The sequence below is a fragment of the Chelon labrosus genome (genome assembly GCF_963514085.1).
Source record: "Chelon labrosus genome assembly, chromosome: 9".
NCBI lineage: Eukaryota > Metazoa > Chordata > Actinopteri > Mugiliformes > Mugilidae > Chelon > Chelon labrosus.
In genome coordinates, this window is record NC_140359.1 from 10,390,288 (window position 1) to 10,408,842 (window position 18,555).

Here is an 18,555-nt window from a genome sequence, read left to right on the forward strand (position 1 = left end):
AGACACATCTGTCCATTGATTCAACCTCTTTCAGTGAGTTTACTAAATGTCAAACTGAGATCTAAGACAAACAACAGCTGTATAAAGACAAAGAGAGAACGAGATTATTTTATAACTTAGTGAAAATAAATAGGTAGAAATTTAAATAATCTGAAGTAATACACTTATTAATCTTAACAAAGAAATTATCTCGCCTACAGTTGACATCGGACTGGATTTTGCAGGTGAGTGGGCTCTTACCTCAATAACTAAATGTTCCTATTCTTCCGGACATGTCCTCTTGTAAGGTGAGCACGAAGAATCTTCCTGATGACTAAATTATTAAAGAGACAGAGCATTCTGTAGGTTAACAGTGATTATGAAGCGGTTAAAGCATCTACATTGTCACTCCAGGCGACGAGGATGAAGAGGGACACGAAAGGGAAAGACGGCGAGGGAAAAGAAGAAGCGGCGATAGAGAGAAAAGGAAGGGGGGAAAAGGGAGGAGAAAAGGTGCATCCAGAGCGGGAGATGGAGAGGAGGGATCAGAGGTCAGGCCCAAGAAAAGAGAAAGGGGCAGGAGAAGAAGGGCAAAGAATAATGAAGAAGCAAAAGGCATAGAGAGGGACGAGGAGGAGCAAACAACAAGTGGCAAGGTGACGAAAACAAGGAAGAATGAAAAAACAAGAAAAATGGAGGAGGAGGAAGAAGCTGAAGAAAGAACTGAAAAGAGAAAAAAGAAACATGGAAGCGCCAAAAAAGAGGAGAAGGAGAATGGAGCTAAACATAGGGTAAAGGAGAAAGCACAGGGAGTAAAGAAGAAGAAGCGCAAGAAGGTTGTTGAAACAAGGTAAATGATATCTTCATCTTATCAGTCACTCCTCCTCCTTTTGAGGAAGAGAATCATGTCATGCACATAAGAAAGATACTGAGATGTTCAACAGAGCTCTCTTTAATGCCTTAGTTCAGATCAGGAGACAAGTGAGGAAGAGGACAACGAGGAAGAGGACAAAGGGGAAGAAGACAATGAGGACAAAGAGGTGAGGCCAGAGTGTCTTTCCCCGGAGGAGCTGGAGAAGCTGAAGGAGGCGGTGGACGAGAGGAAGAAACTGATCCAAGGTCTAAGGGGAAAGCCGTGGCCAATGAAAAAGAAACTTGTCACTTTACGGTACTTTCATTTCTTAATTCCAGGAGGAGGATGTGATGAGTCTTCAGCTCTGGTTCAAGGTGTTACCATCACAAACGTCCATCAAATGTCTGCTTACTTACAGGGAGTCTCAAGAGTTTGTGGAGAAATATGAGGGAGCCTTGGGCAAAGGGAAAGGCCGGAAGCTCTATGCATACAAAGTCATGATGGCTAAGGTAAGGAGTCCCTGACTTCCACTTATGTATATGATCATATTATAAGTGAATGTATGATTCACTTTTTTAAAAAATTATGTTATTAGAAATGGATGAAGTTCCAACGGGACTTTGAAAACTTCAAAACTGCATGCATCCCGTGGGAGATGAAAATAAAAGAGATTGAAAGTAGGTTTGCTTTATTGTTTTTTCAGGATTCTTTCCAAACATACCCTCAAGTTTCACATCTAGTTTTAATGGCAACATGTTTCCCACGAATTAAAGAATATCAATGCAAGATAGTGATATGTAGACTGAAAATGTTGTGCAGGCCTCACATTTAGTTTCCTTGCCGTTAATTTAGAGTAATAATCCTCCGCTAATTGACTCCTTTGACTCGTCAGGTCATTTCGGGTCATCAGTTGCCTCGTACTTTATCTTCCTGAGGTGGATGTATGGCATCAACATGATCTTGTTTGGTCTGACCTTTGGCCTCGTTATGGTACCAGAGGTATGCCATCTATTTATTTATTCTTTCTTGCGCTGCAGTTGCAGTTGCAATTTTACTTACTTTTACTTCACTTTTATTTAAATGTCTCAGTTCATATTTCTTCTTCCCCTCCCTGCATATTGTTAACAGGCCTTAATGGGACGGCCCTATGGCAGCATCCCAAGAAAGACTGTCCCCAGGGCTGAAGAGACCAGCGCCATGGACTTTGCTGTCCTTTGGGACTTTGGGGTCAGTTGAATACATTTGTGCAACATCATGCGCCTCTCGTCCACTCGGACAGCATTTTATTTTGCTTTGTCACGTGCCAGTTTTAACAAAAATGTATATCCACAGGGCTATGCTCAGTATTCAGTCCTCTTCTATGGCTACTACAACAACCAGCGTGCCATTGGCTGGCTTAAGTTCCGTATGCCTTTGTCGTACTTCCTGGTTGGTGTGGGTACAGTGGCCTATAGCTACATGGTGGTCATAAGAACGTAAGTTTACTAAAACTGTTTATAATGAATTAATTCCTTGTAATGCACTGCTGGAAGTGTAATTATTTCTGATTAAAGGATGGCCCGCAACGCAAACGAATCCGGGGTTGGAGATGATAACAGCTTCAATTTCAGCTGGAAGATGTTCACCAGCTGGGACTACCTGATAGGAAACCCCGAGACTGCAGACAATAAGTTTGCCTCCATCACCACCAGCTTCAAGGTTAGTGCAGCTGATGTAATTCCTGGTGTGATGCAATACATTACGTTTATCACACTACGGCAGCGCCTCTTCTACCTCTCCAGGAGGCGATCTTAGAAGAGCAAGAGAGCCGCAAAGATGACAACATCCACCTGACCCGTTTCCTGCGGGTGTTGGCCAACTTCCTGGTGTTGTGTTGCCTGGCAGGAAGCGGGTACCTCATCTACTTTGTAGTGCGTCGCTCTCAGAAGTTTGCCCTAGATGGACTGGAGAATCACACCTGGTGGGAAAGGAATGAGGTAGAAATGAGAGGAAGAGAAGTGTATGAATCATTTTAGCAGCAGGCAAGACTGCTGAATAGGTTTTATAGAGCTGTGTGATATATTGCTTTAAATTATTAGCAACACTCATTACTTTTTAGAATGAATAACACTAATTAAGACGTATTACATTCAGGTGTCCCAGCTCCCCATAACTGCACATGATCAGTCACTGGTTCGACTTATTGGCATTAGCATTAGGGGAAGGCACATTTTATTAATGATGGCTGAGTTCCATTAAGCTGTGATGTTGAAACAGAGCCTGAAACTAGCTCACCTATGGAAAGAACTTGTTTTTATGTGATTTTTCTACTGGGAAAAATGGCTATTGGCAAACCTACAAAATTGTTAATTAGTTTTGTGGCTCTGTCTGGTAAACACACTAAAATGTCAGTTTCTATGCTGTAATTGTATATTGCACATGTTGCCCCTGAAACTGCATCCACAGTTTGTGGAGTCTTTTAAGCTGATGGCAACAACCTAATTTTCCTTGCTCCTCGTTTCTTTATGCATTCCAAAAGTTATTTCATTTTCCTGTTACTCACATTCAGTGCACATATTACAGGGCAATCCAGATAATCTTACTGCCAGTTATATCGTCACATACTGGATAATACGTACTATATAATATACTTCACATTGAAAAACTCAGCTTAGTCCTGTGGTATCCTCACATGTAATTATTATATGAGTTTTCTTGAGCGTATGTGTTTGTCAGGTGAACATGGTGATGTCATTGCTGGGGATGTTCTGCCCCATGCTGTTTGACGTCATCAGCGCCCTGGAGAACTACCACCCTCGTGTTGCCCTGCAGTGGCAGCTGGGTCGCATCTTTGCCCTCTTCCTGGGAAACCTCTACACCTTCATCATTGCTCTCATGGATGAGATCAACCTTAAAGTGAGAACCCTTACATGTGGGTGTATGGGATCGTAACGTTACAGTACAATTAATCTGAAGTGTGTCTGTCTCAGAGGGAAGAAGAGAAGATAGTGAAGTTTAATATAACCATGTGGGAGGACAGTTTTTACAATGGCACAGTATCAGAAAACAGCACCGCTCCGCCCATGACTATCTACCCTGCTGATGTGCCTAGAGGGCCCTGCTGGGAGACCATGGTGGGGCAGGTCAGTGTGCATGTAAATGATTATGTAACCATATGATGTAACTGTGGTGACAACATAAAGTTGTGGGTACCAAAAGCGACAAATAAAAAATAAAACTGTAGAACATTGGGAAATAATGCCTGATTCAAGGTCTTATAATCGCAGATTTTTTAGTATGACCTTTCATGAGTCATGAGTTCAATTGAGTTCATTTTACAGATAACTGTAATTAATCCCTGCAGTTGTTATTGTAACATTTTCCAAAATCAGTTTATGTTTCACATAACAGACAAGTTTTTGTCTGTAAGTCAACACAAACATGGCAAAGGCAGCTATGCGACTGGCTGGGGATTTGGTCAGAATGACTGGGCAGACGTTAACAATGACTTCAAACTGACTACCTAAAATAAAAATAATATTCTGCATTAACATTGCTACTTTAACATATCCTAAAAAAGAAATACAAAATGTAGGTGATTTAAAAATAAAAAATAAGTATCTATAAGTATCTAAAATAAGTACCTTGAAATATCGTGTAGAACACAGATACAGAAACGATCTGATCAGAACGATACGATACGATACGATACAATACGATACGATACGATACAACATGATATTGCGTGATCCTCAGCAGGAGTTTGTCCGGCTCATCATATCTGACACCATGACAACCTACATCACGCTCCTGATTGGTGACTTCCTGAGAGCTGTGCTTGTTCGTTTTCTCAATTACTGCTGGTGTTGGGACCTTGAGGCTGGATTTGTGAGTCACCACGTCCATTATCTGTTTGTTTAAAAATGCAAATTTGGCTACAAAGACATTGAGTAATTGTCTTCTGTCATTTCCAAAAGCCGTCCTACTCTGAGTTTGATGTCAGCGGGAACGTTCTGGGCCTGATCTTTAACCAAGGAATGATATGGTAAGAAAACACTGTTATCTTTAATAAGGATATGGAAAAAGCCACTTTAATTTTTGTGGCTTATTTTGAACCAGCAGTAATGTTACAATAAAACAACCCAAAACTAATATGACACTTCAGTTCTCCACTCAGTGTTTTATATAACATTTACCTCCAGGATGGGTGCTTTCTACGCCCCTTGCCTGCCTGCCCTGAACGTCCTCCGGCTCCATGTGTCCATGTACCTGCAGTGTTGGGCTGTGATGTGCTGTAATGTGCCGCAGGAACGGGTCTTCAAGGCCTCTGGCTCCAACAACTTCTACATGGCCATGTTGCTGGTCATCCTCTTCCTGTCCACTCTGCCTGCCATCTACACCATCGTCTCCATCCCCCCCTCCTTTGACTGCGGACCCTTCAGGTAATGACGGTCGCTAGCCCAAGGCCTTTAAAATCTAATCCCTTGGGTTTCTGCCACAAGTACTTTCTTCTCCACAGTGGCAAGAACCGTATGTTTGATGTGATCCAAGAGACGTTGGAGTCTGACTTCCCTGCCTGGTTTAGTAAAGTGTTCAGCTATGCCTCTAACCCCGGGCTGGTGCTACCCTTCATTTTGCTTATGGTGTGAGTCAACAGCAGATTGTAAATACAAATGTTTTGCATAGTTAAATATATATTGATTTTCTTTTTATTGGAAAGTATTTAGGTTATTTGATGGTAATCCTCTGTTATTTCACCTTTAGGCTGGCCATTTATTATTTGCAGTCCACATCCAAAAGCTACAAGGAAGCTAATGTTGAGCTGAAGAAAAAGCTACAAACGGTAACATCCACAATATATACAACTTAGTGATGCACAGCAGCTGTATATGTTTTTAATTAAATAAACCTTGCACCTGCAAAGTGATGAGTTTGGAAAGTTGAGAAAATGCTAGTAAGATGATATACACAACATAAAATTGTTAAATTTGGGCTAAAAGTAAGACATTCTCAGGAACTTTGAAGTTTGTTTCTTGTTTGTCCTCTAAATTTGCTTTTACAATTCATTTAAGCAGCTGTGTAGCTTCCAGAAAGTGTGCATATGCACAAATAGACCACCTGATGCCACTGTGTTGTGTGTTGTATGTTTGTAACCACAGTAGTTGTATTAGTATTGTCCCTCCAGCAGAGAGCAGCACAGCGACGGCTCAGCGCTGTCTAAAACCCACTGGGTTTTTAGTTATCACTCGCCACCGTGTTGCTTGTCAAGATCAGAAGCTGAATAAACTAAATCTAAATTTTATGCATCATTTTTATATTTTTCTAGCAAAATGAGGAAAACAAGAAGAAGAACAAACGTGCAGCACTAAAGGCTCAAATGGATCTAGAGGAAGCCAGAAAAGCGGCATCACAGTCATCAGAACAACAAAAGAACAACAACGCTTCGTTACAAGAGCAAGAGTGTGAGACATTTGAATTAAAATGACAAAAAGAAGAAAGAAACTAAAAGAGATTACTATCATTTCCCTTAGGCAATTTTGCTTTGGGCTCAAATAATAAAGGCCTGAAACAACTAAAAAAATACAAATAAACGCAATGCAAATTAATAAAAAAGATGTTTTATATTTTTGGTTATTTTTTGGTTATTAACGTAGCAGCAACAAATTATCATTCTAAAATAACTTTATACTTTTTAATGTCCTATTTCTTCTCTGCATTTTCTCTCCCTTGTTACTGTCAACTGAGGTTTACATTTGCTTGCTGTCTGAAATGCTTCAACTATGCTTTAATACTTTATTTATACACTAATGCAAGTATTCAATATTGTGAATAGATTATTAGCATTACAGACATTCACTGCTATGATAAAAGCTAGCTGAAGCTGGCTAACTACCGGAAAAAGCAGCTTATAGCAGTGTTTTCACAGCCTCAAAATCTGAATCTCCTGTCCTCACCTCTGAAATTACACATTTCTCTCATTTCTAGCTTTTCCTTCAGCTGATGGCGAGGAAAACCATGGCAGCAATCAGAGGTCGTGTCAGGGTAAGAACGGACGCAACCCTCCTCCCCCTGCCGGAGACCGAGAACGGCAACTGCTGGCCACCAGAGGCCCTGTCCCCAGGACACATCACCATAGCAACTACGGGGCTCCTGGTCACCTGCCTGGTTTCCCTCTGCAAAGTGAGCCCAGGATGCACAGGGCGCCGAGCCTCCAGAGACACTGAGGAAATGAAAGCAAACTCAAAACTATGCACTTTACTAAAAAACGTATGTTGACCTGGGGGTAACGAGAATGGTAACTCATTACACATATTCTCTTGACTAAAGGTTTTCTCTTTTACAGTGAGTATTAATGATACGAGTATTTTATGAATTAATAGTAGCTCCTTTGTTTACCAAATAAATGTTCCCAGGAGCAGAGTTTTAATTTATTGTACTGTTGCATTACAGTTCTCATGCAATGTTCATTTGAAACCATTAATCAATAAATTAGTCTACTGAGTCTGCAGAAAATTGTAAATTGTTGCAGTTAGAATATGCTGAATGTTTTCAGTGCATGTAGCATACAAAACAGGGGACATTTGGGCCACACAAAGGCAATCAACAGTGCAGCTCACTCTTAATCTTTACAGGTTATAAGAGTCTCCTTATTCATTGTGCTTGTCCTAATGTTTTTATATCACATCAACATTTATTTATATGTCAAGTTTTGAAAAAGATTTTGATCTTTTAGTCTTTCAATATCTTAAAAAAATTGTTAAGTACTATTGAAAATAGTGCTATTTTAAACCACAGTGACAACTGAGTGCAGTCTTCCTTAGATTTGTCACTGGGCCAAAGTATTAAACAATTCATTAGACAAGGAGGCCATTTACCCCAGTTTGCAAGGCCTAAATGGATCTCTCACTCAACTCTTGCTAGATAAGCACAATCAGCTTAAAACTTTTTTTTTTTTCTCTTAAAATGCGGATATAACCAACCGGGTTAGGTTAAAAACACAAAAACATATTATGGTTATTATTATTTTTTAGGATTCATAAGGAAATAATCTAATCTGTGCCAAAAATATGATTAAAAAAAATTAGATTTGACCCTTATCATATGGCAGAGTCTGACTCGTATCATCTGATAACTGCATGGCCCTATCAAATCTCTCAACAACTAATCGTGCTCCGGACACTGAGACACTCCTGTCAGTCAAACCTAAACTTAAGAGTGTTGTGTCATTAGTTAAACCTCATCAACATGTAAGTCTATACATACACGCCCAGCCATTGAAATTCTTGAGCAGATTCAGCTGAAATTTAAGATCTAAATCTAAATCATTCACAAAAACAACTCAACGTGCTCATAATGTCATTGACATTAAATTACAGTCTGTCAAATCCACTTTCACTGGTGCTCATAATCAATTCATGGCAGGTGAGCATTAAGTATTAATTCTGCAGTTATTTGAGATCCAGAAAATGGTTTTTCTTTCATCGGGAGCCAAAGATTGCCAATCACATTATTTAGTAAGACCGAGGTGACTTTGATAAGTAATGTTTCTTTACACGGGAGACTCTGGAGTCGTAATCTACCTCCATCTTTATTCATTAAGGTAAGATCAGCTTCTCAATGCCCCCTGTTTCATCTCCCAACTGGAGTAGTGTTTTGGCTCCATCCCAGTCTCCCTCAATGCTGGAACAGTGTGTCAGAAAACTGAGCCATGACGGGTTCCACATTACCGGATATCTCCTTTGTTCTGTGATTGGCATCTCTTATCACCAACATTAATGAATGGAAGAGACATCGCTGCGCTACCAGCACTGATTTGACCGCTTGGATTGGGGTTCAATTTTACCTTTGAGAGCAAAGATTGGCACTGAGCCTCAGTGTGAACTAGTAGAAACCCTTTTTAGTTAATGGATCTGGAGAATATATATGCATCTAGGCCTTGTCTGAACCTAAGTACATTATAGTGAGAAAAAAGGATGAAGACTGATGAAGGGGAGTAATGAATAGTTTCAGAAAGTGGAGCGGACAGTTAGGAGGAGGATCAAGGAGGCTTCGACCCAGAAGGCTTAGCTTGTCTTTCAGGCACAACACTCCAAGCCAGCATTATTAAAACCTCCGGAAGTGTGTTGCTCTCTGTTAGCTGTATAGCGGTTCAGCGTCTCCTGTTTCCTCCTGCATTTTTCAAAAGGTCACATCTGACATTTGACAGTAATTACACCAGTAGCAGCTGCAGCTTAGAGGATGTAGCACATGATGTGGATACTTCAATATATACTTTAAACTCTCAGCCATTAAATTTAAATTTTTTTTTTTTTTTTTTTTATACCTATGTTCTATCATAAACTCCTTGAAGGTATATGCTTACATTTCTAATGTTCAGTGTCTAATGGATACCCATGTTTAGTTCAGGCTTCAGCACTCTTCAGCATTGTTGGTCAAATCAAGTGATAGTTTTCCATAGTTATATTGTCTGGACAGTTTCCTTGTTGAGCTTAGTAGAAAGATGATAACACAGGTGCATTCAATACGAACTTTTAATGCTTAATTTTGACTCAAAGACTGCTGACTCATATTAGTTCAATTTATTCTTTAAAAAAGACCTTAACTTGAAGTTGTAAAGACTAAGCGACAATAACAGTTGTAAAGTATTTCAACATTGCAGTTTTTACATTATTAAATGCAGTGAGTTGTTTAACTTTACAGTCAGGTTTTGATGTGGTCTAACTTTTATTTCTGCTTCTGCTCTTGTAACCTCTTACTGGGTCAAATATGAACAGCAGCAATCCATCAGTTTTTGGTATCAAAGAAGTTTCCCTGTACACTGAGTTATTAAAATGATGCAGGCTGCTAACACATGTGAATGTATGCATTCTCTTGTTTCTCCAGGATACCCTCAATTAGCATTTTGATTGACATGTCCATTGTGTGGGAGATTCTGTGTCTCCCCCCGGGCTCCTGATTATCATCTAATGGACTACGTGTCTTCGACGGTCGTCAAGGAGCCCGGTCTTTGAACAGCCAAAACATAGGCACACCTGTTCCTGTGTGTACGTGTGTGTGTGTGTGTGTGTGTGTGGTCATGTATACAGACTTTTCAAGACCGTAACTTCAAGGTGTATCAGTTGTTGCCTGCACTGACGCAACTCATGGACAGAGATGAAGCAGTCTGAGTTGAGCAGAAAAGGACTACCTGGATTAAAAGAGTGAACAAATAACTCACAAAGATGCCTCCAAAGAGGAAAAGTGATGCTGTAATTAAGATGGAAGAAGGTGAGAAGAACTGTCTTATGTTATTATGTTTTTTTTTGTTATTTATATATATGTATTTATAGACACACTAAAAGTCACTGTACTATGTATTTCAACTCTCTAATAACAGTTTGTTTTTGGGTGTTTTTCATTTATATGTTTCAGTTGGAATAGAGGTTGATGCTGTGATAGACAGCGGAAGTGAAGGTGAGTTTCCCGGAAAAATGTTGGTTTGCTATTTTGCTGTCTGTTTTATTTAAGATTATATATAATTTAAAATTGTACAATTCCTCTTTTAGTATTTGTATTTGTTGTGAGCAAATAATTCACATTTATTGTCACTGGGTGTGAATTTTATCTATTTGTCTAAAAATATCCATAATTGATACATACTCTTCAGATGAGGCCAGGAGGAGAAGAAACAGAAGAGCCAAACCCCAACGGAAAGTCAAGCGGGTCAGCGATGATGATGATGAGGAAGATGATGAGGACGAGGCTCCAAGGAAAAGGGGGCGAAAGAAGAAGGCCAGGGCCCAGGACGGCGACGAAGACGATGAGGAAGACAAAAAAAGTGTGAGAAGCAAAGGATCGAAAGCCTCCAGGAGGAGAGCAGCTAAGGCGGAGAGCGATGAGGAGAGTGAAGAAGAAGACAAAAAGAAGAAAAGAGGAGGCAGAACGGAGTCCAAAAAGGAGAAAGAGGCGCAGAATAAGGAGAAGAGGGGGAATGTAAAAGGGAAGGCTGGGGAGAATAAAGGTGGTGAGAAGGACAAGAAAAAGAAGAATGGGAAGTTGAGCAGGTGTAGTATTCTCTAAGAGATGTCTCTCACCTACCTGCATGCTCCACACACCCACCCTGGCAGACTCCTGGCAGACTGGTGCTATGAAGCTACTGTATGTGGCATATATTTAGAGGGATGGAAAAAAATTATGAGTGTAAATTATATCAGTGTCATTGCAACACAACATTCCCTGAATATATGGCATATATTTACAGTTTTGTGTGAGAATTTCCAGTTGTGGTGTAAACACTGATGTTTGCCGCTGTGATGGATGGTGTAAGCTCATGTGCTCATCCATTATTTACTGCTGCCATAACACGAAGACAGTGGAACAGATCGTCCTCAGACAAAACATCTTCCTACTGTTTCATTTGGAGAGTCGGCTGTTCATAGTCTGACCTCAGTGGCCGCAAGTTAGCCAACCAGGTCCAACTGTACAGTGACAAGGCTGTTTTTAACTCAGGAGAATTTACCTCAACACGGAAACATGCTTGAATAAGTTGTATAGAACTCAAAACCTTTTGACAGAGTGCCTCACAAAAGATGAAAAAAGTGCCTTCCTTTAGCAAATCAAAGTAGTCTTGCAATGTATCATCACCTTTTAGGTTAATATGTCAAAGCCTGTTAGAAAACATGTGTTTATTTTCATGCAGTAGCAATAAAGCCACATTATCATTCATTTTAAAGGTCCAGTGTGTGGGATTTAGCGCCATCTAGTGGCAAGGGTGCAGTTTGTACTGAGCTGAAACCACTTATCTTAATCTTCCAAACATCTCAGATAATCTACTGTTGCCTCTAAAAACGCTGTGAAGATATGAAGGTGTCATTCCAAGCTAACAAAAACACAATTCTTATGCTGCCTTCAAATGGGGCTCGTGTTTATTGCCTATACCTTGGCTTCGACTGACTGGAATGTCATTAGTTTTGTAGTATTATGGTCATAAGATAAATTTAAAAAATGACATGATGGTGGTCATAGTTCTTAACACACATAAGGCTAACACCAGCATAACTTCTTTAACATTTTTATAATATGCATTTTGAAATTACATAGTGATAACTGATATCATACTCATGTACAAATGTGACTGCCTGATGTTTAATTCAGGCTCCTGTAGCACGGCAAGTGACAGCTGTTTCCCATTGGCAGCTCCTCTTCTTCCTCTTCCTCTGACGAAGATTCACTGTCGGAGGGAGAGATTGCAGCCCTGAAGGAAGCGGTAGAGGAAAAGAAGAAGCTGATGGGTACATTAAGGAACCAACCCTGGCGCATGAAGAGGAGGCTCGTTGTGCTCAAGTAAAAATAAAAACAAAACAGTGGCTGACTCTAGCGCACATCCTCTGCCTGCTTGCTCGTGAACACTGTAACTTCTGTATTTTGTGATGCATCGATTTCTTCATCTTTCATGAATCTATTTGACTTTTATTCTGTTTGTTTTATGAGTGTTTTCTTTAATGCCTACCATCACTCATGTCATTGTGCATGTGATGTTTCTCATGTGTTATTAAAACTTGCTCACTGCTAATTTAGCCGTTTGGTACTTCTCTCTGCTGCTCTACACACAGCCAGAACTAATCTGGACAAACACTGAGTATGTTTCCTGTTCTGTCATGAAGATAAGAGATGCAAAAGCTCAACACAGATTCACAAAAGCCTGTAAAAGTGATCAGTTCCAAGCAGCTGTTTGGACACTTGCAATGGCTTTGTTTTGCTCTTTTATGCAAACTCTCCACACACAGTGATAGACATGATCAATCTCAGGAGAACTCACAGAGGCTGGCAGTAGTTCACCTTTTTGAACATCTTCCTTTCAAGCTGAGAAGAATGTAAGCAGCTCTGGCTGCTGTGCCAGAGCTGGGCCATATTTGCGAGCTAGTGTGTTTGTGTAAGTGTGTAGGAGAGGATAGTGTGTTTCTCGATGTAAAGATCAGTGTATCTGCACGTGGGAAGGGAACACGATAGGTGAGCTGACTTTTTCATGAGCTTCACACTGTTTAATGCATGTTGTTGTGGCTGACTGAGCTCCTGCTTGCCAAGTCTTCCTGCCAATGCTCTTAACATATGCAGTGTACTATCAATCAGTAAATCATCCCAAAGCTGTCGTTTGAGCTGTTCACTCTAACTAAAAAATTCAATGGTTGGCCAAGTTGTCATTTTCAGCTTGGTGTTGTGTTGTGTTTTCTGTCACTGCTAGATGTTTTCTCTGATTGGTCAAACAGGGAGTCTCAGGAGTTTGTTGAAAAGTTTGAGGGGGCTCTTGGGAAGGGAAAAGGCAGAAAGCTATATGCTTACAAAGTCATGATGACCAAGGTAATCGATTCATCTTGCAAATGTGTTGATGTTGCTCTTATTCAGTGTGGATAACAATGTTGAAATAACCATTTCCAATCTTTCACCCACCAGAAACTTATCAAGTTTAAACGTGACTTTGAGAACTTCAAAACAGCCTGCATACCCTGGGAGAGGAAGATAAAGGATGTAGAAAGTTGGTGCCACAATGATATGAGTTGAAATATAATCACAGAGGCAATATTTCTATTGAGTTGTTTCCATATTTCTAAGTCAAGTTTTCTAATCATAGGTCACTTCGGATCATCTGTGGCCTCCTACTTTATATTTCTGAGGTGGATGTATGGTCTGAATCTGGTCCTGTTTGGATTGATGTTCGGTCTGGTGGTGCTGCCTGAGGTACAGCCTTTTTAATTATACATGCCAGCAGGTGATACCTGAAGTCGCACACTGTACACATGTTCAGTTCTCACCTATCTCACCTCCATCCCTCCTCTGTGTTTTTAGGTCCTCATGGGTCTTCCATATGGCTCCATTCCCAGGAAAACAGTGCCCCGAGAGGAACAGGATACAGCCATGGACCTTTCAGTGCTCCTTGACTTTGGTGTGAGGATCTTAGCTTCATTTATCCATTTATCCTCCCTCAATCTCAACATATGAGAATAACTGTGGATGGCTGATCTATCCATAGGCAAGAGAAATTATTCTCTAACAATCCCCAGCAGGGATCACAAAAACTCCTCAGCAAAAGCTAAAAAAGCCAAAAAAAAAAAAAAAAAAAAAAAAAAGCATGAAAAATAGCACAAAGCTGTTGACCTGGCCTCCAAACTCCTCAAACCCAAAAAGTGAATTAGTATCTCTGGGATATGCAGGAAGAAGCCCAATCCACAGAGGCCTCTTCCATCAACCCATAGGACCCAAAGGCTACTACAACCAACATCCTGGTGACAGACAGGCCTGAAGGCCTGTGTCCATTCCCATATGTGCCAGAACAGTTTTAGACAAGGGAGACCTAATTAGTATTAGGCAGGTGGTTTTAATGTTGTGACTGGTCATTGTAGATTCAAAGAGCTTGGCTTAGTAGTACAAATAACCACTTTCATTCACTTCATGTTAGTTTAAGTGAATAACTTCATCACATTTGCGTCAGTAAATTGCTATACCTTAAGGGACCCTCCTCTCTACTATGCCAACAGGGATACCTTCAGTACTCCATTTTGTTCTACGGATTCTACAACTGTGAACGAACAATCGGGGTGCTGAAATTCAGGCTCCCTCTGTCATACCTGCTTGTCGGTGTCGGGATTTTTGGATACAGCCTGATGGTTGTCATTAGAACGTAGGCAAGACATGCATATACATGCAAATAGATTTACACTGTTCATATAGGATGTTTGATTTGTGCACATTTTGAACTCTATCTGTTGCCTTTTCAGGATGGCTCGCAACTCAAATGAAGGAGGAGACGGTGCAGATGAAGGAGACTTCACCTTCAGCTGGAAGATGTTTACTAGCTGGGACTACCTGATAGGAAACCCTGAGACTGCAGACAATAAATTCGCCTCCATTACCACCAGCTTCAAGGTCAGTCGGTGTGTGTGTGTGTACGTTTGCATTTGGAAATCATTATGAAGCTGTTGGTCCAGCTATAAGAAGTTAAATATTGGAATACTGAAAATAATATTGAAGCAGCAATTTGCAGTACGAAAACTGCCCTATATGCTGGTGGAGATATCTTTCTTTGTGTATTTTCACCTGTACTGCAGGAATCCATTGTGGATGAACAGGAGAACCAGAAAGACGAGAACATCCATCTCAGACGTTTCCTCAGGGTACTTGCGAACTTTATGATCTTGTGCTGTCTGGCAGGCAGTGGGTATCTCATCTACTATGTAGTGAAACGTTCTCAGGAGTTTGCTGAGATGGATTCGAGCGAACTCTCGTGGCTTGAAAGGAACGAGGCAGGTTTACACTGAACCTTTTCTATCACATTACCAGTTGAGTTTCTAGACAACATAGCACACATGTGAAAACTGGAAAAAGTAATTCCACGGTCTCATACACTGTACCAGGTGGAGTTTGTGATGTCTCTGCTGGGACTGGTGTGTCCTCCTCTGTTTGAAGCCATCGCAGAGCTGGAAGATTATCATCCTCGCATTGCCCTCAAGTGGCAGCTCGGACGGATATTTGCCCTCTTTCTAGGAAACCTTTACACCTTCCTGTTTGCTCTCTTTGACGAAGTCACTGCCAAGGTATAACAAATGTGCCTTGTGTTTGTTACTGTTGCTGAGATTGTATGGTGCAGTTGTGCTTAAATAAGTTGTATTTGTTTCCACTTTTACTTTTGCAATCGTTTGCTTTTTTGCCTGGACTGAGAGTCAGACACAGATCTTTGCTGCATTTGCTCTGATGTGTTATAGAGCTGTACACCAGGTCAACTTAACTTGCACATTAACCCTCACTATACATTTACACTCACAGAAGGCCCAAAGCAGCCGACCTAAATCTAATTAGTGTTTTTACTTTCATTAAACAATGTGCTGGCAACGGTATTTTGTTACCTTTTCGATAGATAGAGAGTCTAGCCACTCCAAGCCGTTTCAAGAGTTCAGTTGGTACGTTGACTTAGTTTAGCACCAGGATAGGTAACACGGAGCAGCTTGGTAGCAGTCCAAAGATAACACAATGAACTTCCCTGCTCTTCTAAAACTTGAAACACAGCCTGTCGTATCTTGTTGTTTAATCTAAGCTACTCAATTGTACTTTGCTGTATTTTCCTTTCTTTAGCTGGAGAGAGAGAAGTCAATCAAGAATGCCACTGAATTGGCTTACGACCAGTACTATGCCAACTACAGCCTCCACTTCAACACGACAGATGTGCCTCCTCAAAATGTGCACCCAGCCGACGTCATCAGAGGACCCTGCTGGGAGACGGGAGTGGGAAGAGTCAGTTGTGGCGTAGTGCAGTACATTGTTGTTGAATTGTGGGTGTGGAAAACAACTACCCCAATAAATCAAGCGAAGAAACCAAATGTCTGATTTTTGTGGTATTCTCTTCTGTGCAGGAATTTGTGAAGCTAATCGTGTCAGACGTGCAGGTGACTTATTTGACCATCCTCATTGGGGATTTTCTGCGAGCTGTCATCGTCCGCTTCCTCAACTACTGCTGGTGCTGGGACCTGGAGGCTGGATTTGTGAGTACTCACTGCTCGTGTGTCACAGTGTCTGCATGTCTATTACATGCCTCAAAATAATAAAGAGGTGATTTTTTTTTTTACCTATCCAACAAAACGCACTTGTGTCTTGTGCTGTAAATCATATTCTATATACTGATGAGAATTTCAATTGGGTGCATTAGTTTCTATACCAATGTATAGCTTTCATGTCATTCAGCGATTATTGAACACTGTGTGAGTCAGTGTCTGTTTCTTCTGGATCCAAGTCAACCTGACACCATACAACGACATCTGGCAAGACAGGTGATCCCAAACACTGAGAGAAACAAGACACGTCAGTGAGAGCTTAATTACTGAGAGAGAGAGAGCAATACAAAGATAACAACAAATGCAAAGTGAATTGACCTGCTCTTTATTAATTCAGGTGAACATCCTGACCATGTTGTTGTGTTCCTTCCAGCCATCATATGGAGAGTTTGATATCAGTGGAAATGTGCTAGGGCTGGTCTTCAATCAAGGGATGATATGGTAAATTGCACATGTCTGTGGTTGATTTTCTTTTCCGTCTCATATTCGGGGATTCTGTCATGTGGTGAATGGTTATGTTATTTGTCAGATAATCATGTTAAGTACTTAATTAGAATACTCAGTACATTTATATAGATTATTTAAAGTAGATTATAGAGTCATTTTGAAATAATATTCCTAAATCTGCTGCTTTCGTCAGGATGGGAGCGTTTTATGCTCCAGGTCTGGTGGGTTTGAACGTGTTGCGCCTCCTGTCCTCGATGTACTATCAGTGCTGGGCAGTGATGTGCTGTAATGTTCCTCATGAGCGAGTTTTCAAGGCCTCACGATCCAACAACTTCTACATGGGCCTGCTGCTTCTCGTGCTTTTTCTCAGCCTGTTGCCCGTCGTCTACACCATCATGACCCTGGCCCCGTCCTTTGACTGCGGGCCATTCAGGTCAGTGGGAGAGACAGATGGCAGAGCTGAGAATGGCATCTCGTGAAGATGAAATATCAGTTAATATTACATTTGGTTGTTCTCAACAGCTTTTGAACAGATGGTTATGAAATTAAACCAGCAGGTCTTGATTTTCACTTATACTTTTTGATCCATGTTTCCCACAGTGGTCAGGAGAAGATGTACGACGTGGTTATGGAGACCATAGAACAGGACCTGCCTGATTTTATTTCGAACATTTTTTCATATGCCACCAACCCTGGACTCATCATGCCTGCTGTCCTCCTCATGGTGTAAGTATAATTTAAATATCAAGTGAAATACTGTGTGCTTTGTTAATTTTGTGTATGTTAAAGAGTGCATTTGTAATTATGACTTTAGCTTTTGCGTCTCATATCTAAATAAATATGGTTAGTGTGGCAATGGTATGTGTTTCTGTCTCATACTACAATAACATAGGGGGCACCACATTCACTCTTTTTTGGCTTAGCATCATAAAATATACACATATTGAGTACTAAATACCAATGTATGTTAACTGTTGAAAATCAAATCTTAAGATGTAAAGAACAAGTCTGCCTTACATTTGAGATGTTCTTTTTACATTGACTTTTAGCTACAGTATTAGATTTACTCTGTGTGACAGGTTGGCGCTTTACTACCTAAACTCAGTGTCAAAGGGATACCAACAAGCAAACGTGGATCTTAAAAAGAAGATGCAACTGGTTAGTGTCTTGTTTTCCCTTTTTTAAAATTGCCTTTTGTTTGAGATTCAATCAAATGAATGAGTCTCTGCTTTAATGGTCGACACTTCAGGCTCGAGACGAGGAGAAGAACCGCAGGAACAACAAGGACAGCACTAATCAAGTGATGAAAGACTTGGAGGACCTGCTGCCGGACAAATCTCTAATACCACCTCCCACTGAGGAAGAGCTTCCCCCACCTGGTACGCTCACATATTCCTTTATTGCACATGTTAATTTGCACCCAGTTGTCCTCAAATTGTTTTTTTTTTGTTCTCCATCTGTCTTCTCAGATGTCATAGTTGAGAAAGGAAACAAGTCTACCAAGACAAAGCCTGGTTCTGCAGGGAAAGGGGTTAACCTGCAAAAGGAGGTGTCGCTGGCTGCCCTGAACCCAAGAGGGCCAGTGACTCGTGCTCCAGGGCCAAGAGTAGGGCCGCCTGTAAATGCCAGGGGGCCTCAACCTGGGCCTGGCAGAGGCAGAGGCAGAGGTCAGGGTCCACCTCATAGGTAATAATAGAGGTGGACCCCAAACCCAGACAA

The 18,555-nt window shown here is 40.9% G+C and overlaps 2 protein-coding genes across 2 annotated transcripts; both read left to right on the plus strand.

Moving 5' to 3' along the window:
- Positions 1-272: 272 nt before the first annotated feature.
- Positions 273-7,296, plus strand: tmc1 (transmembrane channel-like 1; the record flags this gene model as incomplete). Its single annotated transcript, XM_084551740.1, has 19 exons — positions 273-282; positions 394-829; positions 944-1,147; positions 1,251-1,341; positions 1,428-1,509; positions 1,725-1,831; positions 1,961-2,059; positions 2,165-2,307; positions 2,386-2,530; positions 2,614-2,808; positions 3,548-3,727; positions 3,802-3,954; positions 4,571-4,699; positions 4,789-4,856; positions 5,014-5,253; positions 5,331-5,456; positions 5,576-5,654; positions 6,138-6,273; positions 6,797-7,296. The coding sequence occupies 19 exons, from the start codon at positions 273-275 to the stop codon at positions 7,033-7,035; spliced, it is 2,862 nt and encodes a 953-aa protein (XP_084407866.1). The 3' UTR covers positions 7,036-7,296.
- Positions 7,297-9,236: 1,940 nt separating this feature from the next.
- Positions 9,237-18,526, plus strand: tmc2b (transmembrane channel-like 2b; the record flags this gene model as incomplete). Its single annotated transcript, XM_084551741.1, has 20 exons — positions 9,237-10,078; positions 10,223-10,264; positions 10,458-10,854; positions 11,987-12,133; positions 13,057-13,147; positions 13,241-13,322; positions 13,419-13,525; positions 13,634-13,732; positions 14,323-14,465; positions 14,563-14,710; positions 14,893-15,087; positions 15,199-15,378; positions 15,914-16,072; positions 16,192-16,320; positions 16,763-16,830; positions 17,030-17,269; positions 17,437-17,562; positions 17,916-17,994; positions 18,086-18,215; positions 18,306-18,526. Exons 1-20 carry the CDS (start codon positions 10,033-10,035, stop codon positions 18,524-18,526), a joined length of 2,829 nt encoding a protein of 942 aa, XP_084407867.1. The 5' UTR covers positions 9,237-10,032.
- Between the last annotated feature and the right edge of the window lie 29 nt (positions 18,527-18,555).